Source organism: Cyprinus carpio, chromosome A4 (genome assembly GCF_018340385.1).
Source record: "Cyprinus carpio isolate SPL01 chromosome A4, ASM1834038v1, whole genome shotgun sequence".
In the NCBI taxonomy this organism is placed as follows: Eukaryota; Metazoa; Chordata; class Actinopteri; order Cypriniformes; family Cyprinidae; genus Cyprinus; species Cyprinus carpio.
The window spans coordinates 32695484-32715194 of record NC_056575.1 but is presented as its reverse complement, the minus strand read 5'-3'; the positions used below and the strand labels follow the sequence as shown (position 1 = coordinate 32715194).

General features: G+C 40.2%; 1 protein-coding gene across 1 annotated transcript; it reads right to left on the bottom strand.

Annotated features, from left to right (window-relative positions):
• Positions 1-16688: 16688 nt before the first annotated feature.
• Positions 16689-18465, bottom strand: LOC122140716 (gastrula zinc finger protein XlCGF8.2DB-like). Its single transcript, XM_042745393.1, has one exon. The coding sequence runs from the start codon at positions 17969-17971 to the stop codon at positions 16958-16960; it is 1014 nt and encodes a 337-aa protein (XP_042601327.1). The 5' UTR covers positions 17972-18465; the 3' UTR covers positions 16689-16957.
• Between the last annotated feature and the right edge of the window lie 1246 nt (positions 18466-19711).

Sequence of the window (19711 nt, the reverse complement as noted above, 5' to 3'; positions counted from 1 at the left end):
AGTTTCACATAACCAAAACCAAAACCAAATACAAAGAGATCGCAGCGGGATAGAGACATGGAGCCAGTGCTGCTGGCACAAGACTCCACAGCATCTGAGCAGATAAAGAATTCAAGTCATGTAAAATTATTTTTACTTGATTAACTTGATTTATGCAAGATCAGACATTATGTGTTGGTTCACATTCACAATTGTGAAAGTGGGTGACTGCAATACAATTATCTGTGTTTGGTTATCACCAACAGTTCATTCCTAATTCTCCCTCATACTGTCATATTTTTACACAGTCTTCAGATTTCCTCAAGAGGCTATGTGTGACTGCAGTTTCATCCCTGTGGCCAAACACAAAAGTCAGTGATAAATGAAATTTGACCCTAAATATTTTGTAAATAAACAAAATTGATCACATGACCCCTTTAAAGTCAGTGATAAATGAAATTTGACCCTAAATATTTTGTAAATGCACGATATTGATCTTGTAGTGAATGATTCATTGTTTTTTTTTTGACCTCATAATATTTACAAAAAATGTCATAACTCAATCATCTGGTGAAAACGCCAGACTTCTCCAATCATTTTGTCCACTAAACTCTAGGGCCCTATGATTTCCGTGATACAGAAAACTCAGACAGAATCACAGAATCCAGTCATAAAAACGGAATTCACCATTTAAAGCGGAATGTCACAGAATTTGTCAAATTTTGAATGAATTAATCAAAAGTAGGTCATTACACTTAAATCGCGATATGGACTAGTATCTGTAAATATTAAGCCGCAAAAGTCGAAAATATACTGTAGGCCATCAAATTTTAGTGAAAATCATCAATATAGCTGACGGGGAAAGAGTTAAACTCCACCCTTCTCATACAATCGATTGTAATCTTGCGTTCAGATCTCCCTCCATCCAATCAACAACCAATGGACTGAACAGAGTTCCCATCCTATGTTCTTGTTCTGTTCCAAGAGTCTGGTTCACGCAGATGTTCATCACATACATACAGAAGAAAAGGCCTACTTCCATTACATCGTGACTTCAATACACATGATCGATTACTGCATGTTATTCTGAAGAACAAAAATCATTGTCGTCTTTCATCCAAGGCTTTCCTTTTTTGCTGGCATTATGTGGGAAAAAAATTATCATAACAAATAGCCAAACAGCTATTTAGTCTCTGATTTAGGCTACTGTTATGGATGATACAGACCTTTATTAGTAACCAGTAATTTAATGTCAGTTACCAGTAATCTAGGTTACTGCAATAAAAGCAAATGACAATGGATTTTTGAAAAAGCCACTGCGATATATCAAGATGCTCTTGAGGGTGAACTTATTTGTAGTAGTAAACACACGATATAGTATTCTTATTGTTTTACAATGTGTCATAACTGATATTGTGCTCTTCCATCATAACCAGGTGAACAGTAAAGGTTATAAGGTGTATGGCGAAGCAAGCAGTGTATGTGGAACCATCACGATTAACAAAAGAAAGGTAAATGACCAGTCATATGAACATTTAGTATTAATATTTGCACTTGGTGTGAATGAATCTCACTGTAAACATGACGCAAGCAGCTGTTTGCACACTGTAGAATCCTTCAATTGAGTTATGGGGGTTGTTTAGTCTTCAAACACGTGCGTCATATATTTAGTAATATATGTTTTCAGCTCTAGCAAATGTACACTTTCATTCAAAAGTTTTAAATATTTTTGGAATTTAGTCTCTTAAGCTCACCAAAGCTTCATTTATTTGATTATCGTGTCTTGTTAGTTTGAGGAGATGAACAGTGAGTTGGAGCAGAACAGGGAGCTGGCGGAGAATCGGCTCAGTGAGCTCCAGAAGCTCCAGCAGGACCTGCAGACGGTTTACCAGGAGAACAATAACATGAAGGTAAAGCCTTCATTCACCATTAACTTGTTAGATCCATCTTATGTTTTTTGTGAGTATTGCCTCCTGCTCAGGCAATACCAGATTAAATATGATGTTCGGAGGCAGTCAACTGTTCAGCTCTTCAGAGTGGAAAATTACAAACCACACACTTTCATATCTTGACCTTGAAAGAAAGCTCCTTATTAGCTAACGCTTGAAGACACAGATACTCTGGAACAGAGTAAAACACTTCTTTAGTGTCAGTGGAAGTTTCCGCAGCTTCCTGTTATGAAAAATAAATGTAGAATAGTAATAACAAAAGATAATTCAAAATAAATGTGGATTTAATGGAATTAATAGGAAATGAATAAATAAGAATGTACAAATTGTGTGGTAGTAGTAATATATCACAGGATTCTTAGACCATAATATTAAAGGGATACTACACCCCAAAATGAAAATTTTGTCATTAATCACTTACTCTCATGTCGTTCCAAACCCGTAAAAGCTTCATTTGTCCTCGGAACACAATTTAAGATATTTTGGATGAACACCGAGAGGCCTGTGACTGTCCCATAGACTGCGAAGTAAATAACAGAGTCAAGATCCAGGAAAGGTATGAAAGTCGTCAGAATACTCCATCTGCCATCAGACGTGCAATCTGGGTTATATGAAGCAACAGGAACACTTTTTGTAAGTGAAGAAAACAAAAATAATGACTTTATTCAATAATTCCTTTGTCAACAGTCTCCTCTGTGTCTCTCCACATCACCGTATGCTGCTTATCCTATTATTCATCAACAACACAACAATGATCCGCGGTTTTATTTCAAATCAAAGCTAAATACACGTAGAAACAGCGCATCCTTGTGGCGCAGATGATACAGAAGAGCATACGGTGATATGGAGAGACACAGAGGAGATGGTGACAAAGGAATTGTTGAATAAAGTCATTATTTTTGTTTTCTTCGCTTACAAAAAGTGTTTCCATCACTTCATATAATCCAGTTTGCACGTCTGATGGCAGATGGAGTATTCTGACGACGACTTTCATACCTTTTATGGATCTTGACACTGTTATTTACTTGGCAGTCTATGGGACAGTCACAAGCCTCCAGGTTTTCATCCAAAATATCTTAAATTGTGTTCCAAAGACGAACGGAGCTTTTACATTTACATTTACATTTACATTTAGTCATTTAGCAGACGCTTTTATCCAAAGCGACTTACAAATGAGGACAATGGAAGCAATCAAAAACAACAAAAGAGCAATGATATATAAGTGCTATAACAAGTCTCAGTTAGCCTAAACACAGTATACGTAGCAAGGACTTTTAAATAATATAATAAAAAAAGAAAACAGATAGAATAGAAAAAGAATAGAGCAAGCTAGTGTTCGAGGTCTTTTTTATAATTGTATAATAAATGAAAAGAAAATAGATAGAATACAAAAAGATTAAAGAGGTAGTTAATTTTTTTTTATTATTTTTTTTTTATATAGAATTAGAATAGTGAGTGAAAAAGTTAGAGGGTCAAATAAAGATGGAAGAGATGTGTTTTAAGCCAATTCTTAAAGATGGCTAAGGACTCTGATCGGATTGAGTTGGGCAGGTCATACCACCAGGAGGGAACATTTAATTTAAAAGTCCGTAAAAGTGACTTTGTGCTTCTTTGGGATGGCACAATCAAGCGATGTTCACTTGCAGAACGCAAGCTTCTAGAGGGCACATAAGTCTGAAGTAATGAATTTAGGTAAAGGGGTGCAGAGCCAGAGGTGGTTTTGTATGCAAACATCAATGCCTTGAATTTTATGCGAGCAGCTATTGGTAGCCAGTGCAAATTGATAAATAGAAGTGTGATGTGTATTCTTTTCGGCTCATTAAAAATTAATCTTGCTGCCGCGTTCTGGATTAATTGTAAAGGCTTGATAGAATTGGATGGAAGACCTGCCAAGAGAGCGTTGCAATAGTCTAGCCTGGACAGAACAAGAGCTTGAACAAAAATTTGTGCCGCATGTTCGGAAAGAAAGGGCCTGATCTTCTTAATGTTGAATAAAGCAAATCTGCAGGAACGGACAGTTTTAGCAATGTGGTCTGAGAAAGTTAGCTGATCATCAATCATAACTCCAAGGTTTCTGGCTGTTTTTGAAGGAGTTATGGTTGATGTGCCTAACTTGATGGGTGAAATTGTGATGTAACGATGGGGTTGGCTGGAACCACAAGCAGTTCTGTCTTGGCAAGGTTGAGTTGAAGGTGATGGTCCTTCATCCAGCAAGAAATGTCTGTTAGACAAGCTGAGATGTAGCAGCTACCGATGGATCATCAGGATGGAATGAGAGGTAGAGTTGAGTGTCATCAGCATAGCAATGGTATGAAAAGCCATGTTTCTGAATGACAGAACCTAATGATGCCAAGTAGACGGAGAAGAGAAGTGGTCCAAGAACTGAGCCCTGAGGCACCCCAGTAGTTAGATGTTGCGACTTGGACACCTCACCGCTCCAAGATACTTTGAAGGACCTATCTGATAGGTAAGACTCAAACCACTGGAGTGCGGTTCCTGAGATGCCCTTTGACAGTAGGGTTGACAGGAGGATCTGGTGATTAACCGTGTCAAAAGCAGCAGATAGATCAAGCAAGATAAGTATTGAAGATTTGGATTCCGCTCTTGCCAGTCTTAGGGCTTTAACAACTGAGAGCAAGGCAGTCTCAGTTGAATGTCCACTTCTAAAGCCAGATTGGTTGCTGTCAAGGAGTTGTTCTGTGTGAGAAAGGTAGAGACTTGGTTTGAAATACAGCTCGTTCACGTGTTTTTCAATGAAAGGCAGAAGGAACTTGTCTGCTTTATGCTCTAAAAGTGATGGTTGAGGGTGGTGTTCTTAGTAGTGGGAGTTATATGAGCTGTCCAATGATGAGGGGGAAAACACCTGTTATGAAGGATGTGCTGAGGATGTGTTGATTGCAGGTACCAACTGCAGAGACATGCTTGAAGGAGATGAGATGGCATAGGATCAAGCGGACAAGTAGTAGGTATGATTAGAAAGGATGAGTTTGGAGACTTCTGCCTCAGAGAGTGAAGAGAATGGATGTGAATATGAGTGTATGTTGGAATGGTGAGATGTGCTTGATGGATTGTGGTGTGGAAAACTGTGCACTGATGTTTTTAATTTTATTAATGAAAGTCATCAGCTATTAGAAGATTGAAGCAGGATGGGGGGAGGAGGGGGCACGACAAAAGGATGCGAGGGAGAATGAAATGTTTTAAAAAGCATGCCAGAGTTAGACGAATTGTTAATTTTGTTATGGTAGTACAGTCGTGGCCAAAAGTTTTGAGAATTACATAAATATTGGAAATTGGAAAAGTTGCTGCTTAAGTTTTTATAATAGCAATTTGCATATACTCCAGAAATGTTATGAAAGAGTGATCAGATGAATTGCATAGTCCTTCTTGCCATGAAAAATATCTTAAATCCCAAAAAAACACCTTCCCACTGCATTTCATTGCTGTCATTAAAGGACCTGCTGAGATCATTTCAAGTGAATTCATGGGACTTGTTAACACATCAAGAGAGGTGGAATGTTGACCGAGCACAAGGGGCTGGGGAGATCATTATGTCAGGGACTGATTGGGTTGCGTAAGAATGGCAGACTTGACATGTATGTAAAAGGAGGGGGTGATGCTTGAAATCATTGTTCTTCCATTGTTAACCATGGGGTTGACCGGCAAAGAAAGAAACGCGTGCGAATCATTGCGTTTGCATGTTAAAAATGGCTTCACAGCAAGGATATTGTGGCTACTAAGATGGCAGCACCTAAAGATCAAACAATTTATAGGGTTCATCAAAAACTTTCAAGGAAAGAGGTTCAATTCTTGTAAAGAAGGCTTTAGGGCGTCCAAGAAAGTCCAGCAAGCGCCAGGATCGTCTCCTAAAGAGACCTGGGGCAAAGTCATATTCTCCGATGAAGCCCCTTTCCGATTGTTTGGGGCATCTGGAAAAAGGCTTGTCCGGAGAGGAAAAGGTGAGCGCTACCCATCATGTCCTGTGTCATGCCAACAGTGTAAAGGCATCCTGACACCATTCCTGTGTGGGTTTGCTTTCACTCATCCAGTTTTTGGATTTGCCCAACACCATCACTCACAATTCTGCCCAAAAACACAGCCATGAATAAAGAATGGTACCAAAACACAGGAAGAGAGGAGTGACTGATACACATTAAAGTCAGTAGTATTTTTGGATTTGCGCCACACCCTTTCAGCAGCTCTAAGCTTAGAACGATGTTCGCGTAGTAGAACATCAGATAACCAAGGGGGGCTGAATGCGGCTTCGGGTGGTTATGGGCTGGTCTGGAAGACAAGGGGCAAACAGTGTCTAAACAAGATGTAAGATTGGAGCAGAATCAGTAGCATCAGTAACCTGTTAGCATCAACAGATGTAACAGTTAGGGGAAGGAAGGGGGGGACGAAGAGATGAAAACCATTGCAGATAGCCGGGAGGGTGACGAGAGTGAGTGTAGGTTACGTCGAAAGATGACATGTGGAGGGGTAAGTGATGTGTCAGGAACCATGTTGAGGTTAAGAGTGAGGAGGAAGTGATCTGAGGTGTGCAGAGTGAGTAACCAGTACATGATTAGTGGAGCCTAGTAGTGTCGTGTGTACTAATACAGTCCAGTTGGTTTGCCTGATTTGTGAGTAGCAGTAGTTGACACTCTGTTTGAGATCAAAACGAGGCAAGGCAGAGTGTGGAAGTCAGCAGATAGAGGTTTATCTAGGTGGATGTTGTTTGGGGGAAAACGCCAAGCATAAAACTAGGGGGGAGTAGTACCATCCTCAGGGAAAAGTTGAGAGCAGCACATCTAATTCATCCAAAAAGTTACCTAGTGGTCCTGGGGGTCAATAGACAACTACAAAATGTATTTTAAGAGGGTAGGAGGTAAACAGTAACGGAATGAGATTTCAAAGGAACTGTTGATAAGCAAAACATGGTAAAAAGGATTAAATTTCCAATCATTAGAGATGAGCAGACCAAGTACCTCCACCTGTCGTTCCAGTCCAAACCGGGGGGGAAGGAATGGGGGGGAAAATGAATTGAAATTATTGGAGAGGGGCTGCAGGGTAGCAGTGTCCTCTGGTTTGATCCCGCGCTCTGTCAGGGCCATGAGAGAATGTAAGACTTTTAGAATGACTAATAATAGAAGTTAATGAGCATCGGCTTTGTATTACAGCAGACTGGCAATTCCAGAGACCAATAGAAAAAGAAGTAGTGATATGAAGCAGACCCTAGGCAACAGAGTGTGCAGGTTGTTAGGATTGCGCTGCCTACCATTGTGTGATGCGTGGTTTGGCGAGTGGTAGTGATAGTAGGGATTCTGGAAACACATAGTAAATAATTGGTATTATAAAAAATGAATAAATAGAAGTGAAAACAAGTAGAAGGAAAAAACAGGATTAATCAAAACAATACTTATATCCCTTGCCGGAGTGGTCAGTGCCCGGTGGAGTCGCACGGTAGAGTCGAGTGTTATCTTTACACTCTCGGTCGTCACACGAGGAGGGCTTAACAGGAGGGGCTGCCGCCGCCCGCTGCCGCGGGTATACTAACACTTTTTTGTATACCGTCAGTCAGACAAAACGGAAAAATTTAATTCAAACTGAACACACTTTACTGTTTTATACACAACCAAAGGTCTAAGCAAGCGCAAGACAACAACGTATTATGCGATATTAGAGTACGAGAGCCAAACGCAGCAAGTTCTCAACACAGTTAAAAAAACAAGCGTTTCCTAGCAACGACAACAGCTACACAGTAATGAGAACAAGAAATTAATACACTTACATCTGCTTTTAACTCCGCTGAGTTTAAATGCTTCTCTCAAAGGGTATTGTCTTTAATAATGGCCATGATGGTTTTTTTTGTTTTTTCTTTAAATGCTTTTGTTTCAGTTTGTTAGTTAGTGAATTGAATCCTACTCTAATAGTGCAACTGGGAGGTTGTGAGGGGGTAATATAAGCTATATAGACATGTGCACTGATCCTCACTTCGACAATCTATGTGAAATATTAGACCATCTGAGGACTGTCACGATACACTCGGGGAAGAGAACAAGGAGAACGCAAGAGAAGGACACCGTCAACATGGAATTTAATGGAATCAGCAATGGAGAAAAACACAGGAACTCACAATGAAGACATTTAACAGGCAGGACAAAGGAATACTGGGAACACTTAAATACAAAGACACCAAATGGGAAACACCTGGGAGCAAATTAACTAATTAATCAAACACAGCTGGAGACAAATACACACAATGAGGACAGGAACAGGAAGGACCAAGTAAGGGCAAACAGGAACATACACATGACAGATTGCCCCCCTCCTGGACGACGCGTCACGCGGACGTAACCCGTATACCAGCGGGTTGAAGGGAAGGGGGCGGGAGCCCTCCCTGAGCGTCATTAAAGAATGGGGTGACTCCGAAGCAAAACACTAGATAGCGAATCTCTGGGGAGTGGAGCCCACACTGGAGACGAGCTCTGGGGGGCTGGGATGAAGAGTCGACTTGACCTGGGGACCAGCCAGCGGAGGGGATTCCGGATAGGGAGGCTTCTACAGACAACACAGATGAACTGCCCAATCCTTCCATTTGGGGCAGGTTGTGGTGTTCTGGGAGCACCGCGGTGTGATGGTATGTGATCCCACAAGCCGGACAGATGTCCGAAGCGCCAAGCCTGGAACCTTGCAAAAGTTCGTAACTGCCCCACTTTAAAGGACAAACTTTTGAGCACAGGACCAGTGTAGACTATAATAGCGAACTGCCATGGTTCAAAGAGATTGGAAACAGTCCTCCATAAAACGCGCATACACTGACTTGCGGGTAGTTAGGAAAGAGGAAGGGAGCGTAGCTTAGCGGCAACCTGACAATGTTCGCTTTCAGACAGTGGAAAAACACACACGTCTATACGGACATGGCAAGGCCCGGCAACAACATTACTACAACGAGAATAAAAGGTAGGCCTTCTTTCTTTGTGTGAACATGCTGGGTGACATTAATTGACAAGATCTTCCCAACATTACGAGATGTAGATATTGTGGGGGGCCGGGGGCGTGTAGAACGAGTCGTTTTTAGGGGGGGGTTGTGGACGAGTCTCAACTTTTATAAAGAATATATCTTTGGATTTGAGACTTTACAGACCTTCTTTATGCAAGAGCTTGTAAAACTCCAAAGAGAAAGGAAAAATGTAAATTGCATCATATGACCCCTTTAAAGGTATAACAGATCCGTAGTTATTGTTATCACACAAACTAGGTGTTCATGTAGTAGTTAAGTAAAGAATCTGAATTCAGACATAAGTATAAAATATTCACTGCAACACTGTAACACAATGCATTTCTGTGTCAATGGCAAATAAATAAATCTGAAAGGTAGAAATAAAAGATAATAAATAATCATAGCTGCTTCTTCACAGACAGGTTTTACTGTGGTTGTAGATAGACTTGTTTTTATGTTCTGTTTTTTCTTTCCTTTTTTGTAGGGACTGTTGTCACAGAAAACTATGTATCCGCCCACAGGTCATCGGTGAGTTGGTCTGTCTTACCTGAAGCAGCAGTTACTGTTGTCACTGTGGTTCAAGGTAGCACGTTGTGAGACAGCCTATGATGGGACAACTACAAACCTTCATCCTGATCGCAAGTAGTGTGTTCCAGCTCAACTCACTGTTCTTATCACTTCAACCGTTGGCTACACAAAGTATGAGTGTGGCGAGTTTAAACAGGGCAGAAAATCTGACTGGCCAAAAACACATTCGTTGTTTTGCATACGTGCACATAATTTGCGCATGTGACTTTTGGCTAAGCATGTTATGCAGTACATCAAAGTGCCATTTGTCACAATGATTAAAATTCTACATTAAAAATGCACATAGTACATAAAATGTATAAAATTACTAATAAACATCACTGATAAAATTAATAAGAATATTTGTTTTCTTTGCAATAGTTCCAGTGGCATGTTTCTAAAAGCACAGAAAAAAGGTTTAGATCTGATATTAGATATGGTATTTTTCAAGTAAAGAAATTGAATTTCTGGTATTTGGAGCACAAAAATAAACTCAGCAGGAATGTAGCTTTCCAGGAATGACAAATCTACTTAACAGACTTGTAGACAAGCCAGTTTTCCCCACATCACTCAAACACAGAACCAGGAAACAGGAAACTGTTTATTAAGCCTTGTGCGGTGTTGGAAACCCTATACTCAAACTGTATATATCTACACAGCCACAATAATTTCAACAATTATGTAACTTTCAATTTCACTGTTCCCAAATGCGATTGGAACCCACAGTCAATGAAGGAAACTCTGTTAATAAGAAGTCATTTAGCATCAATGTCAGAAGTCAGAAAGAGCTTTAATACCAAGTATGTTTACACACACACACACACACAAAGGAATTATGTGGAAAATAATGTGTTTTTTGAACCTTAAACCACGTAAACACATTGCATTACACCAAATACACAAAATAATGTTCTTTTCAGCAACGCCACATGACCCCTTTAATGGTTTTTTTTCGTGTTTTATTTTGACCTGGCACAGAGTTGGATGGATGTACACCTGCTTAAAAACAAGAAGCCCATTTACATGATTACAGTTTTCTTAAGAAATTTATGGAGGGAGAAAAAGTAAAGACTTGTCTGTTTTTACAGTCATTAGGACTGTTAATGCAATCCACTTTAACCCAACATAAAGCTGAAATTTGATTCTCTTAGTTTTTACGTTCTGGGGAATAAGAATGAATACTTTGACGTAAATGAACTAAAGTCTGCCAACACAAATTTGATTTTGATCTACAAATTCATTGGAGTTTGAAAGATCCATAAGTTATTTCCAATCCTGTAATTGGAAGCTCAAGATACTGGAGTTTATCGTTGATTGAGATGATGACAAATGCTCTGCAGTTTATCATGAATTGAAAGCAGCTTAGTTGCTTTCATTTAGACTTAAAATTAAATCAATTCATCCCTTGAATTCTGTATTATATCTTAAGGCTTTCAACACCTCAACAAATCACCCCAATAAACCCTTTACTTTTCTATTTATAAATAATTTCTTACCTAAATAAATTTATTATTTTATCAAGGAATTTAATTTTATTTCGGTCTGGTGGTGTGACGTCATAAGTGTGGCAGCTTTTGACTAGTGGTACACTAATTTTAGGAGAGTTACCGACTATGCCACCCAGGGCCCTCTTTCCGGGGAAATGCCCTTTAAACAAGAGCAAGGCTCAGAGGTTCGTTATATCAGAGTCAGGTATCAGACAAGGGTTTCGAGTGTAAAACAAAAGCAAAAAAAAAAAACTTCTCATTAATGTGTGAAAAAATATCAAATTTTATATTTAACACGACAAACACCAATAAATCAAAAGAATCTACACACAAAATGACACACAAAACGCTCACTTCAGAATGGGGCGCTGGCTCTCCTTGGCAGAGGGCAGAAATGATACAGCAATCATACGTGCACACTCACACCACACCTCACTGTGAGCACAGCACTCAAGCGAAAGAACCCACCACCACAATCGGGAAGAGACGCTAATCTTCTGCAACTAGCTGCCCCAATTCTGAAGAGAAGAGAGTTAGAAAAAAAAATAACACAAAACACACACAGTAAACCAATTATATCAAAAACATTAAACAGAGCCCCAGACAATCTAAAACAATTTTAAAAGAGTTCACCACATCAGTTTGGCTCGTTGAATCAAGGTGCCGCGTCAAAAGAGCACATAATCGATGATACAAGCACCACGCCAACGGCCTGCAATCATCGGTCCAGCTGATGTAGTGCATTCAACACCATGAACATGACCAATGGACGAGAGATCAAGCACAGCGCATTGACACGCGAGCTGAAACAGAGTTAATGATCCTCGTCTGCCGGTTCAATAGAGCAGACAAACTCGTACAGTCCCGTCGCACTTTAGATCCTGAAAACAGGACGTATAATCACGGTGACAAATCCAATGACATTGTCGAAATCGGCAAGCAAAACAGTGCAGACAGCAAAAAGGAACATCCCCACAGAGGTTTTAGATGACACCCAGAGCCCACTGTAACGTCCCCTTGCATGTTGGCCCGCACCTTAAATATAAAACGAAACAAAAAATAAATTTGGCCAGCCCGGCTACTAGCAATCATGTTCGTCAACGGTTAAAACATACCTGTAGTGCGATCCACACGGCACCAAAACTGCTGTGTACTAAACACGCATCAAATCGACGGCATCCCACAAAGTTCCCCTGTCCAACCTTTAACAAGAAAACCCATGTAATATCCCGGTGAGACAAGCCCACGAGCAAATCATACTACAGTCACTGCCAACAGCTCTTACCGAGACAAACATTACATGCGTCCAGCCGAGAAAACACCGGTGTCCTCGCTCAAATGACGCAGACAGAACACACACCCATAGTGACACCCCTATATACGGAAGGGACGCAATTAAAGGGCACTCCCCCTACATATTAAATAACCCAACAGAAATAAACAGTACTGCTACAGTCTCTACCCCAAGGGACCCCTTGTCATCATCGTCCCGACGGTGAAACATCTAAGGGTATTACACCCCACAAGACCCTAATTCCAGCAGGGCCTAAACAAAACAGTGACGGTTATTAACACCACATCCAGGCCCCTACAGTCTGCGGTAAAGTGATGCACATTGGAATGTTGACCCGCCCCTACTCACCCTGTGCGGCGCGGGGCCATCACAGAAGAATCAGACGGTCCTGGGGAAGAGGGCCTTAGCACAGGCACTGGACCTGTGCTGGCCTCTGCTATAGGCACTAACTCCAGGTCAGTCACATGAGAAGCAGTGGCAAGTTCTTCTGATGGAAGCATACCTACGGCGTCCTTTCAAACACAGCCAACAAGGGGCCCTAGATGCAACATAGGCCATATCCCCATCTTCCAGTGCTACCTCGGCCTCCAAGGGCACCGGTGACTCAGTCAGACTCTCGGGGAGACCAACCAATGGTGCCTCCCCCTGGACTCGAGGCTTCAATGCAGAATGATGGACATTCCGAACCAGACTCAGGTCTCTTACCGGGGCCACTGTATACACTGAACCGCCAGCCCGAGGAGCTCTGACTACCCGATAGACAGTGGAACTCCACAAATCCTGGATCTTGTGGCGACCCCTGACCCCATAGTCTCGCAGGTAGACCAACTGGCCCTTGCCCAATGGCAGGTTCTTCACCTGCTGATCGTGTCCTGCCTTACGCCGGCTTGCCACAACCTGCAGCCGTTCTCGAGCACACCTCCATGGCAAACATGTAGCTGCGCCTGGTGCTCCTACCATCCACAAGCACCGTGTACTCGGAGAGAGGACTGACACTGCCCAGGTTCTCGTATCAAGCCACTGGTTTTCTACTTTAAGGATCTGCCAGTGGGTAACAACCAAGTCCCGGTCTCTGAATCCGACGTCAGGCCATATACTGACTACGATTGTTTGGTTATCTTCTGTTAAATATATATTTTGTTTAATAAAAAACTTCTCTTTTTCCTCCTACGTGCCCACCTGTGTTGCCAATCGTTAATGTTGCAAACTACAATCCCCGGTTGTAACAGAGACAGAAAAGCTGCGTCTCATATCACCCCCAACCAGCCGAGGAAAAATGGTTACATGTTCAAATGTTGTTGCTATCATAAGTACAAAATAATTCAATCATCTCATTAACAGGAACTTGCTTCATCTGGGGTATAATCAGCTTGGTTCTTCATTTGAGCTTGCTTCGTTTAGGTCAGGCACTTTGCTGCCTGCCAGTCAGAGTCATTTAGTAGTAGTAGATTGTATATATGTACATGAAAAAGTTCATTTCTACTTACCCAATTTCTAATATCCACAGACATGGAAGGCCAGTAAAATCACTTGTGGCGCTTTTCCACTGCATGGTATGGTTCACTATGGTTCACTTTTGGGGGGTTTTCCACTGGGTACAGTACCTGGTACTTTTTTAGTACTACCTCGGTTGAGGTTCCAAAGTGAACCATTACCATTACCAAAACGTGACATGTAAGCTCTGTTGATCAATGATTGGTAGGAGAGAATCGTCACTACCTGCGTTACTGAACATTGCGGGACACAAACACAAAAAGAACCGCCTAGATTTAAATCAGTGCAAGCCAGCGAAGGATCTAACGCAACTGTTTTACACGAGCGCACCTTTTTTAACAACCAAAAAGTGGCTGTTTCATTGTCTGTTGAGTAAGTACAAACATTCCTCTATTGATAGTAGAGAAGCATATGTCACACGCTCATTCTTTAATGTACTATAACCTCCACCATTATGTGGAAACACCATTTCGCAATAGTTTTTTTTGTATCGACATTTATAAAATATCACACTAAGTTTTGCGCAAATTTGTTACTGGAAAATGTACCTATTGTTTTCATTTGTTGCTACTTGTTAACAATACCTAACTGATGAAAAGTAATCCCAGCAAAAAATTAGCTGTTAATGGTTGTGAAAACATTAAGAAGTTTTAATTAACCAGATGTAATTGCAAAAGACGTTGTGTTATTGTAAAGTTTTACATCAACACTCAAACTTCAGAAGGGCTTCAGAAAGACACTTCAAAGAGAAATAACCAAGGTAAAATACACAACCCATCCACATGAGTATGATGCAAACAAGACCCAGACAGTGGAATAAAGGAAACTCGCAGCATAAATACACAGGGAGAGTAATCAGGGAGGTATGAGGGACTTCTTAACAGATGAGTAAACTATGTAGAAACTAGGCAGATGGGAACAGAGTAAACACAGAAGAGAAAAAAAAGAAAACAAAATAGAATATACAGTTTACAGCATCATCCAGCCCAATGTCAACCCAAGGAATCTCAGTCATGTATCCATCCAGAGACAAAATCAACTGCAAATATAAGAATGCATTAAATCTCTCAAGATCTCACCAGCATTACCAGCTTAACCTAACAAACCAGTTTGGTTTTCTTTCATATTTCTACAAAGGTTCTTCTTGAGAATTAACAGAAACATTACAGAACTGGCATTTCTTAGTGGTTTGATGCATGAGACAGGATTGCTGGTAAACAGGCACTTGCTGGTAAAAAAAATACTGACAAAGAACAACTTTGCTGGATTAAAGTACATAATTTATGAAAACAATGTCACTTAAAGCATTGTTATACCACTAAAATCCATCAAAAATGTATTTACATTACTCTCCAAACACCATTCAATTATTAGAGCATCTGCAGACCTCTACATGGGTGTTACCATACAAAAGATGATATATAAATACATATATAAATGAAGGGATATCTTTTTGACAGCAAAGGCAGATCTCCTGAGCCCTGAAGTGATTACAGACAGTTACATGTGCATGTGTGAGGGTTTGTAAGGCTATAATTAATTGGCTAATACAGAAACCCTTTTTAGTCACATATCTTCTTGTCATCCAGATTTGCAGGATGGAGGTTTACCAAACTTGAATTTATGGAATGGGAGTGAAAAGAGTGCAAAGTGTAGTACTGCACATTAAAAGGATAGTTCATCCAAAAATGAAAATTCTGTCATCATTTACTCACCGTCAAAAGTTCATTTCTTCTGCTGAACACAAATGAAAATATTTTTGAAGAAATATTTCCAAGAAATAGTCAATGGGGACCAGAAACTGTTTGGTTGCCCACATTATTCAAAATATCTTCATTTGCGTTCAGCAGAATAAAAATGTTGGGGCATTTTGTAAAAATGTAATAAAAACAAGAACCTGTGGTTTTTTTTTTTTTTTAAATCTCTTTAACCTTTATTTTACTGACAGAACTACGAAGAAAAAAAGTTGGGACAGAAGCAAAATATAAGTTATGTGATTATAGAATATCCTAGTTAAACTGTTTTAAGACATTTGACAATAAGCAGATGAACTGGTAATGAGGGAATTACACTGAACCAAAATTATAAACGCAACACTTGTTTTGGCCCCGATTTTTACAAATACTTTTTCTATGTACACAAAAGGCCTATTTCTCTCAAGTATTGTTCACAAATCTGTCTAAATCTGTCTTAGTGAGCACTTCTCCTTTGCTGAGATAATCCATCCACCTCACAGGTTTGGCATATCAAGATGCTATTTAGACAGCATGATTATTGCACATGTGTGCCTTAGGCTGGCCAAAATAAAAGGCCACTCTAAAATGTGCAGTTTTATCACAGCACAATGCCATAGATGTCGCAAGTTTTGAGGGAGCGTGCAATCGGTATGCTGACTGCAGGAATGTCCACCAGAGCTGTTGCCCGTGAATTGAATGTTCATTTCTCTACCATAAGCCGTCTTTAAAGGCGTTTCAGAGAATTTGGCAGTACATCCAACCGGCCTTACAACCGCAGACCACGTGTAACCACACCAGCCCAGATGTGTTGCACTGCGTGAGGCAAATGGTGGTCACACCAGATACTGACTGGTTTTCAGACCCCATCGGACCCCCAATACAGTAAAAATGCACATTTTAGAGTGGCCTTTTATTGTGGCCAGCCTAGGGCACACCTGTGCAATAATCATGCTTAGATCTTTGAGTTCAGCTCATGAAAAATGGAGGCAAAAATAAAAGTGTTGCGTTTATAATGTGTATGATTGGGTATAAACAGGCATCCACAAAAGTCCCAGTCTTTTCAAGCAAAGATAGGTTGTGGATTACCTCTTTCCGACAAACGTAATGAAACAATTAAAAAACAACACAAAACAAACAAATACCAAAAAAAAAATAAAAATAACACAATCTACCTCACAAAATAACGTAACAAAAGGGGGGAGATGTGGCCTAATGGTTAGAGAGTAACTGGTTAGACTTGTAACCCGAAGGTTGTGGGTTCGAGTCTTAGGTCCGGCAGGGATTGTCGGTGGGGGAGTGAATGTACAGTGCTCTCTTCCATCCTCCATACCACGACTGAGGACTGAGGTGAGAAATCTGTTTGAGCCATGAGATGTTACTACATGAGAAACCATCATCAACCAAATATAAACATCATCTCACCAGTGACTGTTCATGATTAGTTTTGTTGTGAAGCTCCTTCTACACAGTTAGCAGGTGTGTGGCTTCTCTCTGGTGTGAATTCTCTTGTGCCTGTTAAAGCTTCCATGCCGAGTGAAACGGATTCCACACTGAAGGCATGAGTAAGGCTTCTCGCCAGTGTGGACGCTCATGTGGCTTTTAAGGGTTCCTTTTACTGAAAAACATTTTCCACACTGTTGACAGGTGAAAGGCTTCTCTCCAGTGTGAATCCTCATGTGGACTTTAAGGTTTCCATGTTCAATGAAATATTTTCCACACGGTTGGCAAACGAAAGGCTTCTCTCCATCATGAATCCTCATGTGGACTTTAAGGTTTCCATGTTGAGTGAAACTCTTTCCACACTGTTGGCAGGTGAAAGGCTTCTCTCCTGTGTGAATTCTTATATGGATATTAAGAGTTTGTCTGTGTGCAAAACTCCTTCCACAATAAGGGCAGGTGTAAGACCTCTCACCAGTGTGAATTCTCATGTGGCTTTTAAGGTCTCCTATTCGAATGAAACTATTTCCACACAGTTTGCAGGTGTATGGCTTCACTCCAGTGTGAATTCTCATGTGGCTTTTAAGGTCTTCTATTCGAATGAAACTATTTCCACACAGTTTGCAGGTGTATGGCTTCTCTCCAGTGTGAATTTTCATGTGCCTGGTTAGGCTTTCTTTTCGACTGAAAGTATATCCACACAGTTTGCAGATGTAAGGCCTCTCTCCAGTGTGAATCCTCATGTGGCTTTTAAGGTCTCCTATTCGAATGAAACTATTTCCACACAGTTTGCAGATGTAAGGCCTCTCTCCAGTGTGAATCCTCATGTGGATTTTAAGGATTCCTCGTTGATCGAAACTCTGTCCACACTCTAGGCAGGTGAAATTGTTTCTAGTTCCAGTCTTTTGAGCTTTTTTTTGTGAGCGAGTCCTTCCAGTCTGTGGGCAACTAAATGATGTTTGTCCAGTTATGAAATCATGTTTCTTATACTGATCTGTATCTTCCATTACATTTAGTTCTTCATTTTCCTCTTTCAGCGGCATCATGTCTATGATGAAAAGAGACAGATGCAACTTGTTTTAACCCTTGTTTAAAAGCAGTAAGCAACAATAGCTGAACCTGCCATAAATGTCTAAAACTGGGGTGTCAAACTCAGCTTTTGGAGGGTCACAGTCCTGCGTAGTTTAACTTCAACCTGCTCCAACACCTACTGTACCTTTCGTTTTCAAGTAATGAAAACCTTAATTCAGGTGTGTTCAGTTACAGTAGAAACTAAACTCTGTAGGGCTGTGAGTTTGACATTCCTGGTCTAAAACGTTAAAAGAATATTTTCCTTTCAACAAGGTTTAGTTTTGCAGAGAAACTGTATTTGTGAACAATATCAGTCAGGATTTAAGCCCAATTTTAACATGGAAACTTTGCTCTCTCCTAGAGCTGTAATATCTTTAAAACATAGACCACAGAATTCACTTTGAGAATTGTGTAAGCACTTATGGACAAGAGTTAAGATTTATTTCTTATCTCTTTGACTGCTACCACTTTGTTTGAAAAAAAAAAAGACCATCTCATCAGAAATAAGTATATTTATATATATATATTTATATATATCTAATAAGAGTACCACAGGGCTCAGTATTAGGTCTTCTGTTTCTCATGTATAGGTCCTCTGAGAGACATTATCATTAGATTTCACTATCATGCCAGTAACACACAGTTTTATTATTTCTTCACAACCTGAAGAAACAACACAGTTCTCCAAGTTAACAGGTGTATTGAAAATATAAAAATGTGGGATGGCTAGTAATTTACTTGCTAATTATTTCTACTAAGAAAAATTAAAAATCAACAATTCTTTTTTATAAAAAACATCCTTACTGCGTGCTAGAAGTGCTGCAGGGTCAACAAATAAGTCCTAGTTTGTTTAAAATACAGTGGCTAAAGAGCTTATGACACACTGGGCCTCATTTACGAAATGAACATACGATCAAATCTCACGTCTGGTCTTAGATCGTGTACACAAGGTTTTTTTTACCCTGAACTTGTGTTCAGCATATAAATCTGCTGGAGAATTGTAGAATGACAGCATTTTGTTCATTTAGGTTATTTTCCTGACCAACAACCAAAACTCATTAGTCAATCACTGACCAGTAAGATTAGAATATTTTTTTTTTTTTTTCGTTTTATTTAGGGCTTTAGTTTTAGATACATGAATAGCATAAATAGCAGACCATGAGGATACACACATCGTCACATCACACACCTGCAGACCTTCTGTGAATGGAGAAAAACAAATTAATTCTATAAAAGGAATAAAATAAATAGAACCACACAAAATACGGAACAGGCTATAACATATTTAACAGATTAACAAAAGGGGGAAAAAAAAACAATTAATTTCAACTCTCTTCTTTATATCCACCATTAAATCAAATCCATCTGATCACACATTTTAACACGACTAAAACAATCCGACCGCACAGGTGCTTCACGCACACACAAACAACACTAGTGATAGCCAGAGTTAGGTATAACGCGTTACACAGTAAAGGCTGATTCATACTTCTGCTTCGGACCTTTGCCGTAGCCTTTACGCCGTAGGCTATGCATCAGTTTTCATTTATACTTCTGCGTCGTTGTCCGCGTCGATGTCCAGTACACATGCAAACCGCTAGTCAGCAGTGTCCACGGTAGGGTTGTGCCAATAGACGATAGTATCGTGTATCGACGATAGCAGATGTCTCTGTCGATCGTCAAGATGATATTAGGCTCATTCTCCTATTAATGTA